Source organism: Ictalurus furcatus, chromosome 4, assembly GCF_023375685.1.
Source record: "Ictalurus furcatus strain D&B chromosome 4, Billie_1.0, whole genome shotgun sequence".
Lineage (NCBI taxonomy): Eukaryota > Metazoa > Chordata > Actinopteri > Siluriformes > Ictaluridae > Ictalurus > Ictalurus furcatus.
In genome coordinates, this window is record NC_071258.1 from 35887986 (window position 1) to 35908575 (window position 20590).

The 20590-nt window shown below is 40.2% G+C and overlaps 1 protein-coding gene across 1 annotated transcript in view; it reads left to right on the forward strand.

The window, feature by feature from the left end:
* LOC128607128 (NACHT, LRR and PYD domains-containing protein 12) overlaps window positions 1-19813 on the forward strand; it is a 29998-nt gene extending 10185 nt beyond the window's left edge. The window contains exons 6-20 of the mRNA XM_053623792.1: window positions 617-818; window positions 1089-2850; window positions 3042-3215; window positions 3429-3596; window positions 5157-5333; window positions 6240-6413; window positions 7066-7239; window positions 9500-9667; window positions 12124-12297; window positions 12501-12674; window positions 12823-12990; window positions 13387-13560; window positions 15832-16008; window positions 16495-16665; window positions 19348-19813. Of these exons, the coding sequence (XP_053479767.1) occupies window positions 617-818; window positions 1089-2850; window positions 3042-3215; window positions 3429-3596; window positions 5157-5333; window positions 6240-6413; window positions 7066-7239; window positions 9500-9667; window positions 12124-12297; window positions 12501-12674; window positions 12823-12990; window positions 13387-13560; window positions 15832-16008; window positions 16495-16665; window positions 19348-19723 (4413 nt within the window). The 3' untranslated portion in view covers window positions 19724-19813. The remainder of the gene's footprint in view (window positions 1-616; window positions 819-1088; window positions 2851-3041; window positions 3216-3428; window positions 3597-5156; window positions 5334-6239; window positions 6414-7065; window positions 7240-9499; window positions 9668-12123; window positions 12298-12500; window positions 12675-12822; window positions 12991-13386; window positions 13561-15831; window positions 16009-16494; window positions 16666-19347) is intronic.
* Window positions 19814-20590: the final 777 nt, after the last annotated feature.

Below are 20590 nucleotides of genomic sequence, written 5' to 3' on the forward strand. Positions count from 1 at the left end.
GCTTAAACATGAAACTAGATTCGAAGCATGGAACAAGAACAGGATACGAAAACACGACCGCTTAGCATCAAGGGGGCAAACACATATGTAGCATACTTAAACGTATTCAGCTATACATTCATTTAATACTGCACGAAGTGCACAGCAACACGAGGAGTTTAAATAACAAACATAATCACGCTTGAATACAGACAGCTAGGACCAATAATGACACACCCTCGAACATCAACCAATACCTGAACAGGAAGAGAACAAAACCAAAACAAAGGCACATGTCCATAGGAAACAGGCCTCATTACGTAATCTCGTGCACACGCGCGCTCTCCAGCTGTCCGTGCATGTCGCAGCCGCAGCGCCATCTGCAGGGGAGATCGTGACAATTAACAATTACTCATATTTTAAAATCTATTTATGTGGAGCGTTCTCCGTACAAGTCCCTGTAAATCAGCTGTTACTATAGAAACATATTAGAATGAGAAAATGAATCCAGTTAACACCTTCTGACCAATCAGAATCCAGAATTCAACAGCAATGTGGTATAAAATCATATAACAGATTATGTAGCATTTTTATTGATTTATTTAGTAATTTGATGTTATTGTGTTGTTTAAATCAGGAGCTGGAGAACAAAGTCATCACTCTGTTGAAGAATGAGCTGAACAGGTTCAAGAAGCTACTGAGTGCTGATTTCCCAGCATGCTCTGAAGAGAAGGAGGAGGAGGAGGATCTGCACTGTTTCAGAGAGGGTGTGCTGAAGATCACACTGCACATCTTGAACAACATGAAGCAGAAAGATCTCGCTCACACACTGCAGATCAGTAAGAGCTTTAGATTATTACAATATTCTATCACTTTAAATTACACACTGGGCCACTGGTCTATATTTTCATACTGATTTTTATCCTAATGAATACAGTTTTTTTAAACAAATAAATGACCCAGAGATAATCCTAATGTTTTGGTTCTTTTACATCATATTTATGTATTTATTAGGAATGAATTCCAGTTTGTGACTAATATTGATCTTCACACTGTGGATAGTATCCATACATTACAATAACGACCATCACATTTTTCCTGTTTGTTAGAGCTGGCCTCTGTGTATCAGCGAAAGCTCAAATCCAGACTTCTAGATAAATGTAAAAGAATTAATGAAGGAATCTCACAGCATGGGACATTAACACTTCTGAATCAGATCTACACAGAGCTCTACGTCACAGAGGGTGGGAGTGGAGACGTCAATAAAGAACATGAGGTGAGACAGATTGAGACAGCGTCCAGGAGACCAGCAGCAGAGGAGACACCCATCAAATGTAATGAGCTCTTTAAAGACAAGTCCATCAGAAGTGTGCTGACTAAAGGAGTAGCTGGAATTGGAAAAACAGTCTCTGTGCAGAAGATCATTCTGGACTGGGCTGAAGGGAAAGAGAATCAGGACGTCACCTTCATGTTTCCACTTCCCTTTAGAGAGCTGAATTTGGTGAAGCAGGGGACCTTCAGTCTGATGAGCCTTCTTCATCAGTTTTTCCCTGACATTAAGGACTTGGAAGTAATAGACAGTGACACCTACAAAGTCCTGTTCATCTTTGATGGTCTGGATGAGTGTCGACTTCCTCTAAATTTCCAGAAGAATGAGATGTTGTGTGATGTGACAGAGTCAGTCTCAGTGGATGTGCTGCTGACAAACCTCATCAAGGGGAATCTGCTTCCCTCTGCTCACCTCTGGATAACCACTCGACCAGCAGCAGCCAATCAGATCCCTCGTGAGTGTGTAGTAAAGGTAACAGAGGTACGAGGGTTCAGTGATCCTCAGAAAGAGGAGTACTTCAGGAAGAGGATCAGTGATCAGAGCCTGTCCAATAAAATCATCTCACACATGAAGTCTTCCAGAAGCCTCTACATCATGTGTCACATCCCAGTCTTCTGCTGGATCTCAGCCACTGTTCTAGAGAGAATGTTGGGTGAAGCAGAGATTGGAGAGATCCCCAAGACTCTGACTCAAATGTTCACACACTTCCTGATCTTTCAGATCAAACACAAGGACCAAAAGTACCATCAGAAATGTGACCTTGACATTCCCCAGACCAGAGAGCGTATCCTGGCACTGGGAAAACTGGCTTTCCAACAGCTGGAGAAAGGAAACCTGATGTTCTACGAGGAAGACCTGAGAGAGTGTGGCATTGATGTCAGAGAAGTGGCAGTGTACTCAGGAGTGTGTACCCAAATCTTCAGAGCAGAGTCTGGACTCCACCTGGGGAAGATGTTCAGCTTTGTGCATCTGAGTGTTCAGGAGTTTTTGGCTGCATTATATGCATTTCTCTGCTTCCTTGACAAAAACCCAACAAAAGAACAAACTACTGATCTTTCTGGTCTTTTCAACAGATCAGAAATGTCTGACTTCCTCAAGAGTGCAGTGGATCAGGCCTTACAGAGTGACAACGGACACTTGGACCTTTTCCTCCGCTTTCTTCTGGGCCTCTCAGTGGAGTCTAATCAGGAGCTCATTCGAGGTCTGCTGACACACAGAGGAAACAGCTCTGACTGTCAGAAGGACATAGTTGAGTACATCAAGTCCAAGTTTGAACACAATCCATCTCCAGAGAGATCCATCAATCTGTTCTACTGTCTGAACGAGTTACAGGATGATTCACTAGTGAAAGAGATCCAAAGCTACATGAGCTCAGGACGTCTCTCTGAAGCTGAACTCTCACCTGCTCAGTGGTCTGCTCTGGTCTTTGTGTTGCTGACATCAGAGGAGGATCTGGAAGTGTTTGAGCTACAGAAGTTCATAAAGTCAGATGAATGCTTTAAGAGACTGCTACCAGTCGTCCGGGAAGCCACAAGAGTTCTGTAAGTAAAAGCTGTTTCTCTATTAAACTCAGTGTTTAGGAATGAGAGGAGCTGTTCTGAGTGGATTTCACAGCAATACGCCTAACTACTCTTTATAATTTATTCATCCTAAATAGGGAAGCGTTGTTACTGATACTGGTACCGATACCAACATCTGATACATTTTCTGATGTGACATTTTCTCCTTTCAGGCTCAGCGAGTGTAACCTGACGGAGAGAAGCTGCTCGGCTTTACACACAGTTCTCAGCTCAGAATCCTCCGAGCTGACTGAGGTGGATCTGAGCAGTAATCCTCTGGAGGACTCAGGAGTGAAGCTGCTTTGTGCTGGACTGAAGAGTCCAAACTGTAAGCTGGAGAAACTGAGGTCAGTTCATCTCTCCTGTTGAGAGAGAGAGAATGTTTGTACATTATACAACATCTCTAGCGTTACTTGTTGCAGAGCTGCCAACATTACTAACAAGAAACTCACAGCAGGAAAAACATAATATGATGGGGGTCGGTGCTAAGTGCATGAACTATAAAAATGTATCTGCAGAAGTGGAATAATAAGCAAGGATTTATTTTGTCCTTTGTTTAGACTTTCAGACTGCAGTATAACAGAGGAAGGATACGCTGCTCTGGCTGAAGCTCTGAAATCATCACACCTGATAGAGCTGGATCTCAGAGGGAACGACCCTGGAGCATCAGGAGTGAAGCTGCTCACTGATGTACTACAGGATCCACACTGTACACTGGAGACACTGAGGTGAGCAAATTATACATAACAAATACGTTATTATCATTATTATTGTGAAGAAAATATTCATGAAAATGTGTTCATGATTGTGTTACCATTGAATATTAAATATGTTTATGATTTAGATGTTACGCAAGTATGTGTGTGGTAAATAGGATCTGAATCTGGCCTGCAGCCTCGTTTCATTTGATCCACATAAACTAATAAAATACTGAAACGGCCTGTAACACACTACTGCTCAACATTGTGACACTATTCAGAATTCACAGCAGACCTGTAGTGTAGCGACTGCCATTGTACAGCGTGCACTGACTCCTGTCACAGAGCTGAAACACAGATTACAATCAACACCTGTGTGCTGCTCTTTATATCATTCACACTCGCGTCTAAAAACCAGTCGTGTGTTGTGTGGCAGTGATGTGACCTGAAATTCACTTCTGAGAGATGAGGAAATATACAAAATAAAGATTGATATAACTGATAGAACATTATATAATCAGTATAAATGTTAATACCTAATAGTGTGTACACTTTAATATTTTCTTTTAGCCCTTCTTTTCCTTACAAACATCCTATTCTATTCTTTTCCCTAATAATCCTATTCTAATGATTTTACAGTCTAGGTTATTTGTGGTAATTGACAGAACATGTTAAATAAGTAAAAGAATATATAAAGACTTCAGTTACGGTCCTTCAGGGTCTCACAAAAATACTGATGTGGCCCGGGCACAGTTTGAGCCTGACCCCCCGACCTACACCTGTAGGTGTAACTGTATTGTGTTTTTTCTCTGCAGTCTGTTGAAAAGTGAGGCAGAGGAAGCCTGTGCTTCTTTAACTGAAGTTCTGGGTCCAAACCCTTTACTGCAGAGAGAACTGGATCTGAGTGGGAAAATATCTGGAGACTCAGGAGTGAAGCAGCTCTCTGCTCTACTGAAGGATCCACACTGCAGACCTGAGAGACTCAGGTGTGGGGTCTGATTTCTGCACCTAATCTTATTCTCTTTGGCAGTAGTAGCAAAGGAGGTGGAATGACATCACTTTAAACATATTTATAATATTCAGGAATGGATTAGTCATCAACAGAGTAGTTAGGTTTGTGGTTTTTTGTTTGTGTAATGTTCTTCTCAGTTTGGTCACCTTCCAGTTCTAACCCACCAGATAGACACATCTCCCCTATCACATGACAGCTTAGCTAGTTTCAGGCTAACAGGTGCCGCCTCCCAGATACGTGAAACCAACCACATCTTTTCAAGCTGCTGCTCATGCTGCCTCATAAGGCAGCATAACACATTCAGAGGAAAGTGCTATCTGCCCTCTTCCACATACACGACCTCACAAATGCCCACGATTGGCTAGTGTCACTGTGATTGACAGGGGAGAGACAGTATGCCCCTCCCATCCTGAGAGCATGGCTAGTTTTGTTCCTTTGGCTCCCGTCCACAGATGGCTGTGGCATTACAGAGGTTCAATCTCTCAGTCTCGTGATGTTAGGGCGAGCGCTTTTCCTGTTGCACCACACAGGAGCCCATGTTACTGTTTTTAAACTAAACATTTCTCCTCTTCCTCCAGACTTTCAGACTGTAATATTAAACAGGAAGGATACGCTGCTCTGGCTGAAGCTCTGAAATCAAACCCCTCATCACACCTGATAGAGCTGGACCTCAGAGGGAATGACCCTGGAGACTCAGGAATGAAGCAGCTCAGGAATTTAATAAATGATCCAAAATGTAAACTGAAGACACTGAGGTGAGTTTTTTCCCAGAATTTGTAAAATCCAGCCTTAAATTCTGAGTAATTTCTGCTGATTAGTAACACTGGTCAGACTGCTTCAGTTTGTCTGTTTACACCACTGTATAGCTGATCAGTACATATCTCTGAAGAACAAACACTTTGCCACGTGTACATTACATACAGTACAATTCTTTTCTACTAATCCTCCACTGCCCCAAGTGCACTACACACGTACACGCTTACATGGACTTTTAATATTTTTTAATTACTTCATTTTATTCCAATATTCATTCCAATTATAAACCGAAGTAAGATATTTTAAGCAAGAAAAGTACTGAAGTAAGTGTACTAATGTTTAGGAGTAGTGTTAGACTATTTCCACCATTGTGGACTGGACATTTACTAAATAAAAGTGCCACTGCATTGGTGTAAATATAATTAGTGTTAGCATTTCTCTGTTCTTTCTCTCTCTACAGGTTGCTGAAAAGTCCTGATGCACAGAAAGCTTATGATCATCTGAGTGAAGTTCTGGGTATAAACCCGATACTGCAGACGGATCTGGATCTGAGTGGGAAAATAGAAGGAGACTCAGGAGTAGAGCAACTCTCTGCTTTACTGAAGGATCTACTGAAGGATCCACACTGCAGACCTGAAAAACTTCAGTAAGGAGTTTATTTCTTTATTAATATAGAAACTTTAATTACACATGTAAAGGATGAATGGTTTGTTTTCAGTATCTTTTCAGTAGTAATGAGTAGTTTGAGGAGAACAGGCTGCATGTAGAGAACTGATTTCAGATTAACTAACCAAAGCACTTCTGCTTAAAACTTTAAATACACACCAAACACAGACATATTACATATAAATGGGATATTTTCTACTCATAATTCCATAGTTAACTGTGATTAATTGTGCTTTCAGGCTCAGTGAGTGTAATCTGACAGAGAAAGGATGTTCAGCTCTGCTCACAGCTCTCAGATCAGAATCCTCCACCCTGAGGGAGCTGAATCTGAGTAAGAACAGGATTCAGGATTCAGGAGTGAAGCTGCTCTCTGCAGTACTGAAGAATAAAGACTGTAAACTGGAGACTGTGAGGTGACGTCTAATTACTACACAAACATCTAATACACTGACAGTATTGAACTCTGACTGTACACTGAGATCAACGTTCCAGAATATTGTGGTTTCTTATCTTACTCACCATAATTGGTGTTTAATAGAGAGAACGACACGAGCATACAGAGCAGTATCAGAGCAGACTGAATAATTATCATATGAGAGAGAGAGAGTGAGAGCGAGAGAGAGCACTGAGTACTGAGACACACACTTCCTTTTGTCAGGTTGATACCTTGCTAGCGAGTCATGGTTCAGTTCTCCCTCACGCTGTCTATTAAATATACTGTTTAATTATCAAAACTCATCAGGAGTTCATTATTAACAGCACATGGCAGCAACCAGCATAAAGAGAGTGAAAGAAAATGTTCCCTGATTGATTAATAATAAATACTGATAAAGTAGGATTCTCATTTCAGGATCAGTATTGGTGTAGACGGGTACCACCAAATATGTACTAGTACTCAGTCTGAAAAAACTGCATCAATCTATCCCTAATACTGACCCGACCTCTTATCACCATCATAACACTGTGGTAGTTGTAGTAATACCATGAATATACTGGGTATAGCAGTGATTTTATTCACTAACAGCTCAATGTTTTCTGAGTTCCTCTGACATTTTCTCCTTTCAGGCTCAGCGAGTGTAACCTGACAGAGAGAAGCTGCTCGGCTTTACACACAGTTCTCAGCTCAGAATCCTCCAAGCTGACTGAGGTGGATCTGAGCAGTAATCCTCTGGAGGACTCAGGAGTGAAGCTGCTTTGTGCTGGACTGAAGAGTCCAAACTGTAACCTGGAGAAACTGAGGTCAGTTCATCTCTCCTGTTGAGTAGACTTTATCTGAAGCTTTGATTATTGCTTACTTAACTAATACATGAAGAATAAAGAGGAAAATAATTTCAGAAATGTTTATTTTTAGATCTGTATAGCGGTATGCTACGTGTAAATGCTAAATTTGACTTTCTCTGAAGTCTCTGAAGTATAAATCCCCTTTACACCTCAAATGAAGAACAAATGAAGTGTTTGGATTTTCAGGTTTATAGTTAGATAGCTGAATAAATTCTATATGTTCAAACATATTTTTCACTTTAATTCTGATTTGCATCCATACTACTTGGGGTGTAACTATACACAAAATTCAAATTTAATACGATACGTCCATATGTTGTGTCTCAATTTAAACATTCTCCATTATAAAAGTACAATAACGGAGAATTAATAATGGCAATGTTTTTGTGATCTATTAGACTCTTTGTAATCAAAAGCTGTGCATTATAATGGAACAAAATTAAACATAACTAATTAATCATAAGGTCTGTAGTCAAGACAGCTAATGTGCACTGGTGGGCAGGTCTCAGCACACGTTCCACCTCCATCTCCAAAACTGCATTAAAATGCCTGAAATTAGCCCCAATAAATTCAGGCATTGGAAAAGGGCGGAGTATTTTCTTCTTTTTCTAAGTCTGTTCATCCAGACGTGTTTACTGTGGTGTGAACACATTTTTTTATTTGTTTCAAATCTAGCTGTAGTGTGTGTAGAGATTCTGGATGCAGTGCCTAAAATCAACGTGGTGTTTATTTGTGATCCCCAAAACATGGTCAAAGTCTGAAGCAGTGGTAGGTACACAGTTAGGCAGCATTATAAAAGGATCATCCGTACACAAAAATGGGAACCAGGTGAGAGTCGAAACCAAGAACCACTATGGAGCTAGGAACTTAGGAAATGAGACTCAGTAACACACATACACTATATTGCCAAAAGTTTGTGGATACCTGACCATCACAGCCATATGTGCTTGTTGAACATCCCATTCCAGATGTTTCCCCCTTTACTGTTATAATGCACTCCACTCTTCTGGGAAGGCATTCCACTAGATTTTGGGGCGTGGCTGTGGGGATTTGTGTTCATTCAGCTACAAGAGCTTTAGTGAGGTCAGGCACTGATGTTGGGCGAGGAGGCCTGGGGTGCAGTTGGGGTTCCAGGTCATCCCAAAGGTGTTCAGTGGGGTTGAGGTCAGGGCTCTGTGCAGGACACTCGAGTTCTTCTACCTTCCTCCATTCTTAACACACCATGTCTTCATGGAGCTCGCTTTGTGCACAGGGGCATCGTCATGCTGGAACAGGTTTGATCCTCTTAGTTCCAGTGAAGGGAAACTGTAAAGCTACAGCATACAGAGACGTTCTGTACAACTGTGTGCTTCAAACTTTGTGGTAACAGTTCTCAATCCTGCTGGTTTCAATTTAGGGACTAATTCTGCTGTTGGCTAAAGACCCACAGCTCTCTGTATCTCAAAATATGATCTCCAGATATGAACTTCTCAGTAGCTGAGATGATTTTTTTCACACCCACAGAGAGAGAGAGAGAGAGTGAGAGTTAATAGTGCTGGCTAGAATGTTAATGTTACGACACGGCGAAATCGGCGCTGCAGTTCACAACGTGTAGTGCCGCCCAGGGACATAGCGGAAGAGGACTACACTTCCCATCCATGCCCACGCTCGAGTTCACTGGAGTTCTGATTATGAACACCTGCAAGACATCTAAAGTTATATAAGGGCCTCGTTAGCGTTAGCCGCTTGCGAAGTAACCGCTCAGCAGCCTCGTCTCTGTTGGTTTACCAAGCCTTATAGTTATATGCGTTTTCCTGGTTTTCGATATCTGCTTGTCTCTAGACTACACTTTTGCCTACGCCCCTGATAACCTGTTTACCTGATTAAATCCCGACTCTGATCTCGTTCCGTGTTCCGTCTTTTGTCCGTCCCACGTTTTCTCTTCGTCTGTCCGCGTTTGTCTCTGTCAGCGTTTCATAACAGTTTTTGCTTGTACCGTGTTTTGGAGTAGCTTTTTTAATGCCCCTATAGCCTCTCTTGATTCAAGATAAAGAGGGAGCTACTTTACCTCAAATGAAGAAATTGAACAAACAAAGTAGGTGCGAGGTGACACTAAGTTAAAAAACAAATGTTTGGCGTAGTGGAGTACATCATTAGCACTTTGGTTGTTTTACAGTCTTTCTCAGTCAAATAAAAATAGAGGATCACTTTAAAGGCTCAATAGGCTTAAATCTCTTAGACTTTCAGACTGCAGTATAACAGAGGAAGGATACGCTGCTCTGGCTGAAGCTCTGAAATCATCACACCTGATAGAGCTGGATCTCAGAGGGAACGACCCTGGAGCATCAGGAGTGAAGCTGCTCACTGATGTACTACAGGATCCACACTGTACACTGGAGACACTGAGGTGAACAATATTTACTTCACTTTTATGAGTGGAAATAATTATTTCAATAGAAAATCGATTTTGATGCACTACAATAACTACTAACAAATAGAACTGACTGTTTTAATAAGGGCTTGTGTAAAGTGTCCGTAGTGTATGAATGGGTGTGTGAGTGTGTATGTGATTGTGCCCTGCGATGGATTGGCACCCTGTCCAGGGTGTACCCCACCTTGTGCCCGATGCTCCCTGGGATAGGCTCCAGGTTTCCCGTGACCCTGAAAAGGATTAAGCGGTAGAAGATGGATGGATGGATGTTTTAATAAGAACAATTCCATCAACACCACTAAATACCAATTCAGCTCTGATGCAGCTTTAGTCATGGCTCTAAAAGGGGATAGACCTTCATTTTAATCTGCATTTACAATGATGAACTCCTTGTTCAAGATTCTCTTGTTCACATTTAACACTTTACCAGCACCAAAGCGTCCCTAGACCATCACACCTCCTCCACCATGCTTAACAGATGGCTTCAAGCACTCCTCCAGCATCTTCTCATTTGTTCTACGCCATACAAATGTTTTCTCTGTGATCCAAACACCTCAAACTTAGATTTGTCTGTCCATAACACTTTTGTCCAGTCATCCTCTGTCCAGTGTCTGTGTTCTTTTACCCATTTGAACCTTTTCCATTTATTGGCAGGTTACAATTATGGATTTTCTTTAATCTCTGACTAGAAGGCAGCTTCCCAGAGTCACATATTCACTGTTAAAGATGGGACTGGTGTTTTTCAGTCACTATTTAATAATCCTGTGAGGCGTCTGCACTAAACAAGCGTTCTGGTGTGATTAAATAGTTGGGTGATACCAACTTGTGCAATGGAGGGGGTTCTTAGTATTTTTATCTGATCTATTATGACAAACTAATTCAGAACACCATTAATGTTAGAAAATAAATTACTTCTACATATGCTCCAATTCATCATGGTATAAATAAAGGGGGGGATTTGGGGTGTTTCTAACATTACACTAAAATGGAGTGAAATCTGTAAAAGAGCTGCGCTCCTAACCATATCTCTTAATAATTGATTTAATCTAACCTGCCCCTCAACATTTACATTTCTCTGTGCCAGAATACCACCAGTGTGGACGGTCATGCAAATACAGAGAGCATGCAATGCTGCAAACCTATGCCTCATTTTTGTTTGTATGCCATGATCACACATGCATGCACACACACACGCATGCACACGCACACAGTTTCAGTATGGTAGTGTTATGTGACCATCTTAAGGTGGACCTATTATGCGCCTTTTTACAAGATGTAATATAAGTCTCAGGTGTGTCTGTGAAGTTTCAGCTCACGGATCATTTATTAGACCATGCTGTAAATGTCCTTTCTGGGTGGAAGCAAAAACACTCCGTTTCTGTGCGTGTCTCTTTAAATGCAAATGAGCTGCTGCTCCCCGCCCCCTTTCCGGAAAAGGGCTGTGCCATTACAGCTGTGCTTCGGATACTACGGCATCAAAAAATCAGGAGAACCAGTATGACGGACCTTGAAAATAGCAGTGTTCAGGCCTATATACATGAATACTACAGACAGTAAGCGTTTTCGGGTTACAAATAAAAATGAGGACATAGCTCTGGTCTCTGTGAATACAATCAGAGACAATGGTAACTTTAGCCGCATTAGCCATGGAATCTGCTAACAAGCACTTTCAGAAAGGCGATTTGCAGACATTCAGAAAATATAAAGTGCGATAGTTGCGTCTTCTGGATATGAAGCTGGATCACGATCAGTTGGTACTGATCCATTCTTGAGAATAAACTTTTCAGCAAATCCTGTTTTGTATTGACCCTCGTTCATAAAGCAGTCTGGTGTGAAATGATTCACACAAACATGTACAAATTTAGGTCATTTTTGGGGCACATTTCCTTTAAGAATAAAACCTCTCCACTCCGTCTTCAGTGGCTCTGACGCCGGGAGTACATGAAGACTCATGTTCATTCTTACAGCCAACAACAGAACACTTCTTCTCATCACTGTAGCTGCTCCAGCACGGAGAACATGGCACACTGTGTGCATCTCACTCAGGGGGAGGGGCTATACTAATAGAGCAGAGTCCGTCACCAGTCGTGGGCGGGGCCTGTTCCAATGTGACGTCACATTGGATAGAAAACGCGAACGACTCATTTTGAGACACTGTTTCTGATTTATGGGGAATATAAAAAATTGTGGTTGTATACACACACTGCCGACACACACTTATTTTTTTGCATGAATTCCCCTTTAAATAAAGTGCATTAATTATGAATCAACAATTTTAAAGCTTAAAAGATTGTAGAAAGTGATATTGTGCCATGTCTAGTGCAGATTCAACACCATGGCTAATGGATTTGTCTGCAGTATTAACGAGACTAAAGAGAAAATGAACTCTGAAAGTGCTATTAATGTAATTTACTTTTGTCCCCCTGCTGCAGGCTGCTGAAAAGTGCTGATGCAGAGAAGGCCTGTGATTTTCTGAATGAGGTTCTGGGTAAAAACCCCTTACTGCAGAGGGAACTGGATCTGAGTGGAAAAATAAAAGGAGATTCAGGAGTGAAGCAGCTCTCTGTTCTACTGGAGGATTCACACTGCAGACCTGAGAGACTCATGTGTGTACTGGAATGTTATTTTAATATAAAATTACATTTCATATTTTTATGCATGATAAAATGTGGTTATTTTATATTTTGTTTACCACTTTACTAAATCTGACCACTGCATGATTCATGTGAACTCTCTGACTGATCAACCTTGGGATAAAACTGTTGCTTAAAGTGAAGGTTTTCTTTCCACTGTTACCCGTTGTCTTTAGGCTAAAGGGCTGTGGTGTTACAGAAGAAGGCTGTTCTGCTTTGACTTCATCTTTTCATTCAAATCCTGCACACACAAGAGAGATGGATCTGAGTGAGAATAAATGTGGAAACTCTGGAGTGCAGAAGCTTTGTGCACTGCTGCAACATCAGCCCTGTAACCTGCAGATACTGAGGTGAGGATCTGGTTCTGCTGTTTAAAACTTGCATCAGAGCTTGTGACTTTACATGTAGAATCCAAACACAGGCTACATGTGGAAAAATAATACAATATAAAGCTTTAATCAGACAGCAGACTGTTAGTGGTGCCATCAAATGTTGTAGACTTTCAGACTGCAGTATAACAGAGGAAGGATACGCTGCTCTGGCTGAAGCTCTGAAATCATCACACCTGATCGAGCTGGATCTCAGAGGGAATGACCCTGGAGCATCAGGAGTGAAGCTGCTCACTGATGTACTACAGGATCCACACTGTACACTGGAGACACTGAGGTGAGAAAAAAAAGATCTAGATAACCATAAACAGCTATATTTCTATCACTTTAGCATTTAGCATTAGAAAATGATTAATTCTGCTGAATGATTTAATTTGAATGATTTGATGTCACTATATCACACTGTGATGTTAAGTGGGTTTGCTGATTATCCAGGAAACAGCGCTGGATAGAGTTTTGTGCTTGAACAGTTATAAACAGTAAGAGTAAAGACTGATAACGAATATTTTATTAAGAAATGAGGATTAGTGTGCACTGATTGTGTAACAGATATAGCTGGATAAGGATACACACTGAAAACACAAACTGAAGCACAGCTAAAGCACATAACAATCAGTTCCTTATTGCTCTCATTACACAGTTATTAACCTGCTGATATCATTTTTCTCTACAGGTTGTTGAAAAGTGCTGATGCAGAGGAAGCCTACAAGTGTCTTACTGACATTTTCAGAAGAAACCCCTTACTGCACACGGAGCTGCATCTGAACAACAACACACCTGAAGACGTCAAAGTGGAGCACCTCTCGGCTCTGCTGCAGGATCCACATTACAGACTGCAGAAACTTACGTAAGGAACAACTATAAACATATAGATCTGTATTTCCATGCATTATTGTAATTAGCTGGTGTGTGGAGTGTGTCATTAACAGAGAGCACAATGGCCAACCTCAGCGTGTGAAACATTATTAGCAGTATGATTATTAAGAGAGTGTGAGCTGCTGTGAATTGAAGCGTCCATGTGCGAGTGTCGTTCTGTCTGTGCACTCTCAGCAGGATCACATGATCACACTTCACTTTCACTCGCTCCATAAACTACTCACTGAAGATGAGAGTTAACATAGTTTTTCTTTCTCCATTTTCAAATACGTTTCTTGGAAGAACCTTTTTTTGTGGACGGGAGACCAATGTGCAGAGAAAAAATACATTTTCTAAAACATCTATATACTGTATGTGTGGGCGGGGCCTTGGAGTAGGGTAAGATGCAAGTATAGCCCTATTTGGATGGGATTAGTTGTACATGAGGTCCTGGGGTAATTTCCTCTTTTACAGGAGCTCCTCTGTGACTTTATTTCCGTCCGGATCGGCCATGTCAGTCTTTTTCTCCGTCCTCCTCTGAGAAAACTCCAGACTGAATTACCTACTGTACTGTTTCTCACCAAACTCGGCGCTCATCTGATCATTTTAGTCCAGATACACGTCTGTGATTTGCTATGCAGATATCACCTTGTGTTGGAAATAAAAGCTGTTGGACTGCTGCTACTTGCTGTATTTATCCATCCATCCATCTTCTACAGCTTACTCCTTTTCAGGATCATGGGGAACCTGGAGCCTATCCCAGGGAGCATCGGGCACAAGGCGGGGTACACCCTGGACAGGGTGCCAGTCCATCGCAGGGCACAATCATATACACACTCACACACCCATTCATACACTATGGACACTTTAGACACGCCAGTCAGCCTACCATGCATGTCTTTGCACTGGGGGAGGAAACCGGAGTACCCGGAGGAAACCCCCGCAGCACGAGGAGAACATGCAAACTCCACACACACATGGCCCCAGCGGGAATCCCTTGCCAGGCAAACGTGCCAACCACTAAGCCACCGTGCGCCCCTGCTGTATTTATATATTTATATGTGTTTATATATTAATTTTAATTCTGTCTCATGTCACAAATACATTTATTTACATTTACATTTATTCATTTAGCAAACGCTTTTACAGAGACATGCAAATGAGGAAATACAAGCAAAGTGATATATCAAGCGGAGAACAATACAAGTAGTGCTATTGTACAAGATTTTGAATTAAATACACCTGTTACCAGGTCAAGAAAAGCCTGTGGCCAAGAAAATACCGGAAGTATACACGGCTATAGAGCCACAAAAATGAGTATAGACTAATGTTCTACACGGACTGGCCTTGAAATAAATGACTGCGTCCATAATTCAGGTGGAACTCGTACAGACTGCAGTAAGGTACTAATAATATAAAACATGCCTTATTTTATATACTCACTGACCACTTTATTAGGAACACCTATATACTTGATCATTCATGTAATTTTCCAATCAGCCAATCATGTGGCAGCAGCACAATGCATAAAATCATACTGATACAGATCATGAGCTTCAGTTAATGTTCACATCAAAGATCAGAACGGAGGAACATCTGATCTGTGTGACTTTGACTGTTGCATTGGTTTGAGTATTTCTGAAACTGCTGGGAGATCACACACACACAACAGTGTCTAGGGTTTATACAGAATGGTGCAGAAAACAAAAAACATCCAGTGAGCGTCAGTTATGTGGGTGGAAACGCCGTGTTGATGTGAGAGGTCAGAGGAGAAGGACCAGACTGGTTCAAACTGACAGGAAGGTAACCAGTATAACCAAATAACAAATAGCCACTCTCTACAAACATGCTGAGCAGAAAAGCATCTCAGAACACACAACACTTCCAACCTTGAGGATGGGCTACAACAGCAGAAGACCACATCTGAGGCTACAGTGGACACAGACTCACCCAAACTGGACAGATGAGGATTGGGAAACCATCACCTGGTGTTTTTTCCAATCTTCTTCCCAGTTTTGGTGAGGCTGTGAGTGTGTGTACTCACTCCTTCATTCAAGTGCTTTATCCTGGTCAGGGTGAGCACCTAGGGGGCAATTTAGTGTAGCTAATCCACCTTTCTGTATGTTTTTGGATGGTGGGAGAAAACAGGAGAAGTGGTGAAACACTACACAGACAGTAACCAGAGATCAGGATCTCTCTCTCCCTCACTCTCTCTCTCTCTCTCTCTCTCTCTCTCTCTCTCTCTCTCTCTCTCTCTCTCCAGAGTGTATAAAGAAGGCAGTATTACAGAAGATGACTGGTCACATTTGACTTCTGCTCTGGTTTTAAATCCTTCACACCTGAGAGAGTTGGATCTAAACAGGAATAAAGCAGGAGAGTCTGGAGTGAGAAATCTGTGTGATTTCCTGAAGAATCCTAAATGTAACCTGCAGAAACTAAAGTGAGTAATTAACCTGTACATTTTAAATAGTCCACATTTATTATAACACTAATAATCTTTTAGCAGTTTAATATTCTTCAGTCATTTATAATTCATTTAGAAAGACTTTCTGAATATGTATTAATATATTTAAATGATTATAAATATTATTATAAAACTACAGTGTATTAGGTATATACAGTGGGTTCAGAAAGTATTACATTATACATGTATATTTCATTTTTTACTAAGGCACTAATTATCGTTTCTTTTCTCCCTCTGTAGTCTACTGAACAGTGTAAATGTTGTATATTGTTAAACCCCTAATGGTTATAATTATTATTTTAGTTATCACCCAGCCCTATGAGTCTGGTAAAAACCAGAAGAAAGAATATAAGAGAAGAACAGAAACCAGAGATTTAGAAATGTGTTCGTGTTCTTACTTCAGTCATTTCTATATCCTTTCTTTCTCTAATGTTGGAATAAACACTGTTTCCTTTTCTGCAGATTATGGAAGAGTGTAAATGAGAAATCCTGCACTGATTTGGTTTCAGCTCTCTGTACAAATCCATCACACATCAGAGAGCTGAATCTGAGTGAGTGTAAACTAGGAGACTCAGGAGTGGAGAAGCTCTGTGATCTACTGAAGAAACACGAGTGTAAACTGGAGACACTGGAGTGAGTAACTCAGTGATGTGATGAAACAGCTTTATAATAAAAAGCACTAACCAGAACAAAGCTCTTACCAGTCCTAGCTAGTAATGTCTAACTAACGTGTCTAACTTGCTCTCTAGATTAGATTTATTATCAGTAATAAAGATTAAAATATAGAAAGACACTAAATCTGCTTTTCCCAACTCCTGATCTGAGTTTCTTTTCATTCTCAGTGCTTTTTATCGGAGTTTAAACCAGAAAACAAACCGCAAGACAACAAATCTTCTAACAGGGACATACATTATCTCTGCACTAGTGTTGTCAGAAATATAGATTTTTCAATACATATCGAATCTGAATATTTGAAACGGTTTCAATTCTCATTTTTGGCAATAACGATACACTGATACCTGCTGCGCTTTCTCATGCTAGTCTATTTGGAAATATTTCAGATTTGATGCAAATGAACACGGAAAGGTGAAGGACACGAGCAAGCCAGTATGCAAGCGTTGCTACAGAGAAGTGCTAACAAAAGGTGCCAACACCACTAATTTAGCAAAGCACCTGAAGGAGCGACACGCGGACCTAGATAAAGAATTTGGAGAGTTTTGTAACAGCTCTCAGTTTAACATCACTGAAGCATTAAACAAGACGGCCCAGTAACCTGTTGTTGATAAGTGTGTTGTCCCGTTGTAATTCTCAAAGCTAAGCTAATCCCCCTCAGAGCTATCAGGCCTGAGGAATCTCAGACAGCAGAGTTTCAGTTGAGAAGAAAATACTTTGACTATGGTCAAAAGTAAATGAACTTAGACGCTGTTGTGTTTAAAGGGAAAGTTCACCCAAAAATGAAAGTTCTCTCATCATTTACTCACCCTCATGTCGCTCCAATGAGGTTTGTTCTCGCGCATCACGCAGGCTTGAGCTTCCGTTTATCATATTTGATGCTCTATGGATGTGATCAGTGTTTATATGTGAATAAAAGCCTGGATTAAAATCTACTCATTACATAAAGCGATCGTGTCTCTTCAGAAGACTTGGATTAAACCGCTCGGTTCATATGGATTACTTTTACCGTCTCTTAGTGTACTTCTTGAAGCTTGAAAATATTGATTGAAGACTTTCAATAGATGGACAAAAAAATTGAGAGAATATTAAAAATCTTATTTTTAAATAAGATATGATGAAGATATTCATTATATTCATGATTACTAAAAATACATAAGATTGCACTGTTTAGGTTTTTTTTTCTTCTTTCACTCTATTGCCTTTTGAATGTGGGACAATCTCAGAGACTTTTGAACAAGTGCACTACTTCAAGAAGTTTTCATTAATGTGAAAATATTCCTCGTTGTCATGTTATAGCCCTGTTATATTTATCTTTTAATCAAAATCTAACATTTTATGTCCTTAATGTTGTGGGAATTTTCCCCGTGGTATGGAATATCAATATATTTTTAAGGTATTGTATCCAAGTTAGAAACTCCAGGATTGTGACAGCACTACTCTGCACAACTAAAGTGATAATGTCTGATCTGCAGTGACTGACACGTAATCAGCACTAATCCCTGACAGACACTAATCACTCTTTTTGGGAAGGAAAACATCTTGTAAATTTAAATTAGGTTAATATTACCCAAATTATTTTTTAAATTTTATTTATATTTATTACAGAATTATAGTCTTCATACTTACATCTTACAAATAAAAACACAGCAGCTAACCAAAAATACTGTAAGTGATGAATCCAGTGATTGGTGAAGGCTATAAATACATTTGCAGGTGGAGATTTTTAACATAACAAAGTCGACAATTTGTCATAAAATATCACTTATATCATGTGAGGTGTAATAAACATTTAAACTTAATCAGACCTGCACTTCCTCCTCTGAATAAGAATAAGAAAAGCCCCACGCTTCATATGTTTCATTTTTTTTACATTTTTGTAATGTTTTGTTTTACGCTTCTAAGTTAGAACATAAACACAGTCATTAAATTTTAATTATTGTCCTTTTATAATCTCAAATATTTTCATCAATTAAAAATGGAAGCCTAAGGCACATATTCAGGCAGTGCTTTTTTCTGTATTGAAATCGTATCGTATTTAAATGTTGTATATTGTTAAACCCCTAATGGTTATAATTATTATTTTAGTTATCACCCAGCCCTGAGTCTGGTAAAAACCAGAAGAAAGAATATAAGATAGAAGAACAGAATCCAGAGATTTAGAAATGTGTTCGTGTTCTTACTTCAGTCATTTCTATATCCTTTCTTTCTCTAATGTTGGAATAAACACTGTTTCCTTTTCTGCAGATTATGGAGGAGTGTAAATGGGAAATCCTGCACTGATTTGGTTTCAGCTCTCTGTACAAATCCATCACACATCAGAGAGCTGAATCTGAGTTGGTGTAAACTAGGAGACTCAGGAGTGAAGAAGCTCTGTGATCTACTGAAGAAACACGAGTGTAAACTGGAGAAACTGCTGTGAGTAACTCAGTGATGAAACACACTGAATGAAGCTTTATAATGATGCAGGATTACACTTTAGAGTTGTCTTTCACAGACCGTACACAGATCTTTATAATACACAATAAGAATGTAGACAAGTACTTTACTATTATATTTCTGCATCTCATTGTTACATACATGCCTACATCATCATTATTTAATCCTGTGAGGTAAAGAAACTAAAAACCTTTCTCTCTGCAGGTTATATCAGTGCAGAATAACAGATAGAGGCTGTGCTGCTCTGACTGCAGCTCTGAAGTTAAACTCCTCACATCTGAAAGATCTGGATCTGAGATGTAATAAACTGGGAAATTCAGTCACACAACTCGAGGAGGTACTGAAGCGTTCAGGAGGACAGATACGGTCAGTAAACTTAACACACAGTACAGAATGTGTAGTTTCTGTAGAATATAATGTAAGTGTAAGAGTGTTGTGTAAGAGTAATGTAAATGGAAATCTGCAGCATGTTGGTAATCGTACTGACAGAAGCACACAGAATATACCTTCAGTATTTAGGATCAGAATTAAACCCAACAGTAACTCGTCACTGCATGCTAATAGCTTTCTGAGGATCTGATTTAATAGAAGTGCACTTTGACCTGATCTGATTCTGTTCTACACAGAAATACCACTGCACTTCTAATCTCATCCTTCATGTTCATTCTACTTTTATGCCATATTTCTTGTGTTTATGTAGTTAAACTATTGAGATATGATTTTAATGATAAAATACAGATATACTATAGCTTCTGGCTAAGAGAAATGATACAGGGTACAGTGCTGAAACTATTTTTCTGTTTTGATTTTACAGATATTATAAATCCACATGAGTGAAACGGTTCTTCACAGTAGTACTAGACGCACCAGAGAGGAAGCAGCGTGTACAGTAATGTAAGAAGCAGCATGGATTAGGGCTGCACAGTTAATCGAATATTGATCTCGATTACGATTTTGACTACACTGCAGTTTGACAAAGTGTATGATATAACTACTCACATCCAGAGTGTACAGTAATGTAGGAAGCAGCGTGTACAGTAATGTAGGAAGCAGCGTGTACAGTCATGTAGGAAGCAGCGTGTACAGTCATGTAGGAAGCAGCGTGTACAGTCATGTAGGAAGCAGCGTGTACAGTCATGTAGGAAGCAGCGTGTACAGTCATGTAGGAAGCAGTGTGTACAGTCATGTAGGAAGCAGTGTGGATGATGATTACACTCAGCAGAACCAGGGCAGCAGTGGGACAGTCACTGACTCCACAAGCCCAGAAAGTCAGCCTTCAGGCAGTTTATATAACATCACAGAACAGAATAGGAGGCAAGTCAGTAACACCAGTAATACACAGAGGCAACAAAACAGGGGCTACACAAGCACTCCCACCTCCAAAAACAAATAGTACTAGATCACACTTTCTATACAGTACACAACATACAAAAAGGAGAGATGAGTG